Raw genomic sequence first — 8,411 nt, 5'->3', positions numbered from 1 at the left:
CGAGGAGCGCTTCTCAAAAAAAAAAAACAAAAAAAAACACGCCAGGCAAGCAAGACTCCTCTCACCTGATGCTGACGTTATTTACAAAAGATGCATGGGAACTCTTAGCTCCGACGACGCAATGCCCTCGGCAGCGCCTACCTGAAATTTTCTGGTACCCAGTTTTGGAAATTCATCAACAGGATTCCGAGAGAGAATTCAGCCGCGCCTACTATTCCTATTGCGCCTGCGCCAGGCTGAATGCGCTCTTGTTGACGGAAGCGGACGGCGAGCCCTCCCGCGGAGTGCGGACTCCCCCTTCAGTATGCCGAGGGAACTGGGACTTTCTGTGGCTGTTGCGAAAATTTTTATCGCCACGTAATAAATTATTAAATTTTAGTTTCGATGTTTGCTTTCTACAACTTGATATGACTAATAATTAACTTGCATAAATGCGGGTGTAAGTAGTTGACTCCCCAAGGTATCGATTTGCTTCTTGAAACTATTTGGACTTGTAGCAGGTCAAAGAGCTTGTTTCGTAAACCAGCCACCTGGATCTACCCCTAACTTGGCTTCTTTTTCTGATCCATACAAAATAAGATGAGGGCTATTTAAATGCACATCGTGCATAGTCAAAGTAGCATCATCATCTGCAGTCTCATCAAATATTATTTCTGAAGTAAAGCAAATAATCAGCAAAGCTATCCAGATATGCCAGAAAACAGAAAAGGAAGGATTTGTGATGAGATGCTGGAATATGAATCAAGCTAATATAGAAGCTGAATATAGACAGACACTATTAATACCTGTCCAGCTTCCAATCAAACTTTATGAATATATACGTATTTTTATATATTGAAGTTTCTGTGTATGTATGAATTGGCTTTAGAATTTATACCATGTTATCGAATTCCATTTGAAGAATATAAAATAACTTAGTATTTCCTTTATCGTATTTTTATTGGTCAATGACCAAAATAAAATTCTGCCTGTTTGACAAGATACAGCCTAAAACATATAAGCATAAGGCATTTCCAAGTTATCACTAGTGATAAAAATTCTTCTGTTCTCTCCCTTTCAATGATGTTTCATTTTTCCTGGCTTGGAAAACAATGAAAACCGAATATGCTTTAATTGCAAATGTATTTATTTAGTGGATTTATATGGACACCCAACTCAAAAAGAAATGTGTGTGACTTGGGTGGCACAATTACAAATATGAAATTGTTTTTTTTTAAAAGTGATCTTTTTGAAGGAAAGCATAAATTTATTCTGACATACTAATCCAGCCCTAAAATGTTTTTATGATGCCTACTCATAAAAGGTTAATTCTTTTTTAGGACTGGTTTATTGTATGGAACTTCAGTGCCAAACAGAGCAGACAATACAGATCTTTAAAAGTCTATCAGCTGATATAAATGCAGTTAATTACAAAGTTGTGATCAGAATTTAAAATAAATGTCCATAATAATTTGAGAATACTTGGGCATTTTAAGGTATTTAAGGTAAAAATATTTCTGAAAAATGTTTAAGAATCAAAATGTTCAGATATTCCTAAGCGGTTTAGTACATTCTTCATAACTAATTCTCATCACCTGATGGTACCAATAGCTCTCTACCTCTTCATATATATAACAAAATTAACAAAAAAAAATGCACTCTATGCTTAAAGCATGGTAAACATATGCTTATCTATCCCACGCTAACCAAGTGATGCTAATGGGATTCTTCCCTAGTGCTAAAGGCTACGGTTGTCAGGTTGAGAACAGATTTCAGTTTGACCCTAGACTGAGGGGCTTTGGATTTTAGGGGCCTGCTGATCATATTTTTCTTTCTATTGGGTAGCATTGCCCCAGACAGAATCATTGCGTACGTAGTCGTCTTCTGAACTCTTATCTCCTTTTGAAGAACAGGTGGCAGCCAGGACCATGGTCTTTCCACTAATCCATCTTGCATGCCAATTGTTCTTTCCTGAACCAGACATCATAATTCATGCTTTGATCACCTTCCCAATGGATTAGTGCCTCGTGCTCTACAGGAGTCTGCCCTTGAAGATTATCCAAATGATGCAATTGATCCAGAATGTTCTGCACAAGCAATTAAGTGTGCACTTCAATATACCCATGTCACACCACTGCTTCATAAGCTGTATTGTCTTCCAACGGGCTTCCAGGTGTGCGTTACTGTCAAGGTGCTAGCTACCATCTCTAAACCCTTTCACAGCAAGGGCAGATGAGATTGCCTCTCAAATTGCTTCTGCCCAGTCCCATACGGGTAGGCAACTGGGCATGCTATTAAACAGCACCATTTGGTAAAACCCAAGAACCATTCTTGGTCTGACATGAAGCATACCTTCTGGAATACGATGTCCTTATAATTGTCATGACTCCACAATGAAAGTATTTGAAACCTTTATGTTCCCTCAGGCATTGGGCCCAGAGATGGTTGAGGCCATCGATGTAATTGTGTTTTCTTGTGGTTTGAGTTGGGTTTGTTCTCAGGCAAAGTTTGTATGTAGTTTAGGAGCATATAAACATTAAAATGGGGTTTAGACGACTCATTATGACTCATTATATTACCCTAACCTGTTAGGTTAGACTGCATGGTGGTTTTTTTAGTATTTTATACATCTTCATTATTGCACATTCAAAAATGTTGGAAATAGAAACCCATCCTCACCTTCCTCCTAGTTGATGTATGTATTTCACCAAAGTATAATATTGCTAGGATGCCAACACTCCTTTGCCCGCTCTACAGCTGCAGGTCCCCAGCCTTCTGGTCATTCAGCACCCCTCATTGTCCATTGCTGCATGGACAGTAGGAGAAAATAGAAATCTGGCTTCTGCAGAATATTCTGCCCACATAACATCTGGTCTAAAGCATTTGTTTTCTGGGCTCTTTATAAAAACAGGTGGTACACAGATCAGTTTAAGCCAAGAAAGTCAGATTCTGGCAAGTAGATGTTACTGAATTAGTCATCATTCTGCTGACAAGGGATTTCTCACAGCTGTTCTTAATTTGGTGGAGGAGCAAGTAGCACGTTTCTGCCTGCTATGCCACTATCTGGAATGGGCTACTATCTGGAATGGGCTACTTCCAGGTCCTACTAGTCACAATGTTTCCTAATAACACTGACATTTCCTTGTAGTAGTTGAAGATGTAGTAGTTGAAGCTCATTATCAGCTGCTCATTCGTGCTTTGATCGTCTGCATCTATCAGGTAATTTGACATATGGGTATTCCACCTGCCTACCCATGTCAAAGGACTTCTTGCCTACACCAGAGGTTTGCCTCATATGTTAAGAAGAGCAAATAGTGGTTATTTTTTCTACCAACCATTACGTTTGGAGGGAGGAGAAATCAAGCCAAGGAAAGTCATATGTCACTTTCTTTAACTTGTTCTTCATTACAAATGTAAGGCAACATTTTCTCTAGGTTTCAGCTATCAGGGCAGCTGGCATATCCGTGTGCTGGATCACTAAGAGTGAACTGTGCATAGGATGTCAAGGGTAGTTCCCAAGGCTGACAGGTTTTTGTACTCAGTGAAGCAGAAAATAGGGATGTATATCTATTCCCCCAAACAAATATATTTGGGTCTCTATTAACCCTAGTCACAAGTTTTCAGTCCAGGACCAAAGAAATCTCCAGTACAAAATATTTAGTATGCAGCATAGTCAAATAGTCCAAGAAGATGACCCATACCAAAAGTAAACATGTTCATACAAATGAGTTAAAAATGGTTACACTTTTATTGCAAGAATAATTAAGTTCATATAGTCAGGCCTCTATGGTGTTACATGGAAAACAAGCCACACAAAAGAGAAAACCATTGCTGACTCCAAATAAACCTGAAATGACTGAGAAAGTAGCTCAATCTAATAAAGCATAACATCAGTTGGAGGCTATTATCATTATGTGGTGAAACATTTACTGCCAGAAAGGAAAAGTGGCTTTAAAAAAACCTGACAAATGATACAAAAACATGGATGCTAGGCTAATATTCTGCAGGGTACATGAGTAATAAAACAAGAGACAAAATGCAACATCTGTTTTCAGAGGCAGGTGTTGCTTTCTTACAAACCACACTCATAAGCCAAATTAGACGTTTGGTTTTTGTTTTTGTTTTAAAAAAGGAAAAATACAGCATCCCCTCCTTCCAGAAAGCATTTTTTTCAGCTTGTATTTGGGTTTACATTTCTATGCTGTAGCTTAGCTATTTCACCCAAGCAACTACCGTACCAGTATTACCACCAGCCCATGTGTATATGTAGGTTTGATCTTTTTGTTTTCTTTTGTTTAAACAAGCAGACATATAGAACAAAAATTAGATACACTGATTAATGTCTAGCGCCCAAGACTGCTGCTGCTGACAGTTGTGTAGGAATAAGAATATGAAGAATTTGTGCCGGCATCAAAACTTCCTCTTCTTGATCCACTGCGTGATCCTGAGCGTGATCCTGAGCGTGATCCTGAACGTGATCCTGGTGCTGAAGAGACATTATATGGGCTGGATATGCCTTTGGATGAAACAGAAGATGCTTCAAGTAACCTGAGCCCAGTTTGGTCTTCTACCATTGAGCGATTCATTGCCTCTCTGTAGGAGATCTTCAGCTTTGTTTTGGGGCAGGTCAAAATTTTTGCATAGCTGCCTATGTCTTGCAACCTTTGGGAAGTCCGGCCATCAATCAATCCTTTCCTAATAGCTTCTTCTATACTTATTCTCCCATGTACTTCAGGGTCAACAAGGCCCCCCGTGATGAACTGGAACTCAAGGAAGCGTTGACCAGCCTCGTAAGGCAACCACTTCTCCTTCACTGCCTCTGCTGCCGACATTCTCTTTCTCCCCTTAATACCTTCAAAGCCAAGGAAGGCTTTCTGAGATGGCTTCAGACGTGTAGCCATCTCATGGTCAATGATGCCCTGGGCAACTGCATCCTGAAGAGAAAGACGCTGGCCTGTGGTAGGGCATATAATACCTCCTGTACAAGCCTGGGCTTCAAGCAAACGTTGGGCGGTGATGGTATCAACAATCCCCCGTTGTACAGCTTCTGGAATTGAGATCTTTTCCAAATTTTCCGTGTCAAATATGGCTGCAATGGGAGTGGCTTCTTCTGGAGAATCAGAAAAGGAACCAGAACTGCTTTTTAGCAAAATGGAAGAACTCTTGACACTCAATACAGTAGGAGACCGAATAACGGATTCATGTTTGAAGACTTCGTCACCTCCATTTCTACTAGCAATCATGTCTGCAAACTGTGTGAGGCTTAAAGATCCAGAACGGTACTGATCAAAAAATTTTCTATCAACTAGACCTTTATCAATGGCATCTTCAATGTCATATTGGTGGCCTGTTTTCCTATCTACAAGCACAACTCTTGTGCTCCCATCTGATCCGGTAGTAGTTATTTCTTCCCATTCACATTCCTGGTCTGAAAGCTCCATGTAAGTACTATAATCTATGAGACCTTTATTATAGGCCTCCTGAACTGACATTTCTTTGTTTGTGTCAGGATCTACAATGACAACCCTACGTTTCCGAAGTGTGTTTTTCTGAGAAGTCTGCACCACCTTCTTCTTCTCTCTCAGTGGTAATAGACAGAGCCCAGTTAATTCATCTATTTTACATCTTCCCTTCAACTGCAAGTAGGTCAAATTTTCTTCTGTATTGGGATCAAAAAATCCCTTGGTATCATCACTAGGATCAGACAGAATATCATTCAGTTCTTCATTAAAGTAGCCTCGTTGATATGCTGTGTGCACTGGCAAACGATGGCTTTCCTTAGGATCAATGATTCCACCAGTGGCAATCTGGGCCTCCAGCAAACGAACTCCGTGGCCTTTCTCAATGAGTTCCTTGTTCATCGCTTGGAACAAGGAGATGATATTTCCCGTTTCTGGATCTTTGTACCCAGTGACTGCTCTTTCAGCAGACAGAAGTTTTTCTTTAAATTCTATTCCAACAAGCCCTCTCTTGTAAGCTTCTTCCACAGGAAGCCTTAAATTATTAACGGGGTCCACAATGAATCCAGTAGCTGCCTGAGCTTCCAAAAGCTCAAGAGCCGTCCCTGGTCTTACCAAGCCTATTTTCATGGCCTGGTAAATACCAAGCTTTTCTCCAGTAGCCTCATTATAAATACCAGCTATGCAACTGGAACCCTGCAGGAAATCTTTGATTCGATCAGTGACTTCTTCAACAGAAATTACTCCAGTTTCCAGTTCATTTGCTGTTGACTCCCGAATGATGCCAGAATCAACCAATTCAGAAACGGTGATAAGCTTTCTGATTCCTTGGAAAGACATGCTTCTCTTTTGCACAGGAAGGAGAAGTAAACCTGTGTGTGATTCAATTCTACATCTTTCTCGGAGCTTCATGTAACTTATGGCATTCTTACTAAGAGGATCAATTAAGGGCTTTGATGGATTATTCAAAGCTCTATACAAATCTCGATCAATCAGCCCACGGGATAAAGCAATGTCCTTTGGCAAGAAGACACTATTGATTGGGTCAACAATTCCCCCTGAAGCTAGCTGGGCTTCAAGTAGACGCATCCCAGTCTCTCTGTCAACCAAATTTTTCTTCATGGCTTCTGCAACAGACATTGTTTTTCCTGAGAAGGGATCTTTAAACCCGGTGATTGCCTTTTCGGCCATGTAGATTTGTTCTCTGTCATCAAAATCAATCAGGTCTCTAGCAATAGCACTGTCCACACTCAATGATTCATTCCGATGGGGATCAATCACCCCTCCGGTGGCTGCCTGGGCCTCCAAAAGCAGGATTGTATTCTCTGGAGTAAGAAGCTGTTTACGTTTGGCCTCCACCAGAGAATACTTCTCTTTGGTGTTAAGAGAAGCACCCGCTATAGCCCCAGCTCCTCTAAGGTAAGGTTCAAGTTCAGCAGCAACTTCCTCCACTGACTTCTGTCCTCTCAACAACTTATCCAGGGTGCATTTATCTATCAGCTGACACTCATACAGCTGTACTGCTGTGATTTTTTTCCGCAAACCACTGAAAAGCAATTTAGAAGGATCAATCATCAAGTCTTCGTCTGTCTGGGTACTTCTATTTGCCCCATATGGACGCTGCTTTAATTTCTCAATTTCCTTCCGCCAATTCAACCTCTCTGCATCCATCTCTGCCTGGCTTTTCCTGCTTGTCTCTTCTAAACGGCATCGATACCTTTCTTCGATCCTTTTGATCTCTGCCTGCAGCCTTTCAATTTCTATCAACATGGCACTTTTCTCCCTCTCGCTCTTGTCTCGTTCACATTCAGTTTTTCTGATGGTCTCTTCCTTCCGGGAATATTGGCTTTTCCACTGATTTAAGTCATTCAATATCTGCTGCTTCTCATTTTCCAGCCGTACTTTCAAGCGAGACTCGGATTCCAACATGCCTTTGGTACGATTCAGATCTTCCTCTAGTCTAAGCAATCTTGCCTTGTCTTGTTCCAGGGTTTTTATTTTCACCAGCAAGGTTTCTCGTTCTTGCTTGATATGATTACACTGGCTTTTGGATTCTTGAATCATGTGGGTTGCCTTAAAAAAGAAAAAGAAATAGGAACAAAATGAATGGTTGTGATAACATCCAGTATTTATTATTTATTCTCTTTAGTTTAACCACTACCTTAAGAGTTGTGGATAAGTGCTGTCCTGAGTAATGTAACACTGTATTTTTCACAGGTTTGTGTCTGTTTTACTATGGGTTGGCTTACTAATAGAAATGTTTCTTTCTTTTTTTTTCAAATAAAATGGATTGGGTACAGTCTTGTTATAAATAAGAATATTAAATCTCATTTCTGTACAAAGTTGTGCAGAAGTTTGTATCCTTAAGTTAATGAGACTTACTAACAAGTAACAGCATATACGTTTGCAGCTGAACTTCCCTACTATTACTTTTTTAAAAAGGCTTAGTCCAATCAGTAGTATTGTTCTGAATAAACATCTTTAGGAGAGAATTGTCAATCTCTTAAACTCATTTTAAGAATAAAAAGTCTTAATTTGGAATACAGAACATTCTCTTGGCATTTAGCGCTTTCTTTTTAACCTCTTACAATGTAAAATTTAAAATGCAATGTCTTGATTTAGTGGTTTAGCAGTGGCTGGGTTACTTTTTTTTCTTTGATAAAATTAGAGTTGTTGAAAGAGAAGAAAATTATTGAATTTTAATAAAATATTTCAAATAGTCAGCTGAATTTTCTTTATAAAGAACTGTTAATATAAGAATATTCCAGTCAATTTCAGGGAAAGGGCATTTTATGAATATGACTCAGGTGTGTTTAGTAAGTTTACTTATTCTAATAAGTTTACTCACAGAATATATTTGTCATTTGCCTACATTAATATGAGTGACTGCAAGAATGTATACAATGGATACACTTTGTAAATATAGATTGCCCCCATTGCTTTGTAGTTAAATATCATAGTTCAAATATTATT

The 8,411-nt window shown here is 39.4% G+C and overlaps 1 protein-coding gene across 3 annotated transcripts in view; it reads right to left on the bottom strand.

The window, feature by feature from the left end:
- Window positions 1-3,704: 3,704 nt before the first annotated feature.
- Window positions 3,705-8,411, bottom strand: part of DSP (desmoplakin) — a 48,094-nt gene continuing 43,387 nt past the window's right edge. For all 3 annotated transcript variants that reach the window (XM_087930822.1, XM_087930823.1, XM_087930824.1), the window contains exon 24: window positions 3,705-7,511. In XM_087930822.1, coding sequence (XP_087786948.1) covers window positions 4,323-7,511 — 3,189 coding nt within the window. In that variant the 3' untranslated portion in view covers window positions 3,705-4,322. The remainder of the gene's footprint in view (window positions 7,512-8,411) is intronic.

Source organism: Pseudonaja textilis, chromosome 3 (assembly GCF_049901715.1).
Source record: "Pseudonaja textilis isolate UNSWEBS1 chromosome 3, rPseTex1.2, whole genome shotgun sequence".
Lineage (NCBI taxonomy): Eukaryota > Metazoa > Chordata > Lepidosauria > Squamata > Elapidae > Pseudonaja > Pseudonaja textilis.
This window is presented reverse-complemented; position numbering and strand designations above follow the sequence as displayed.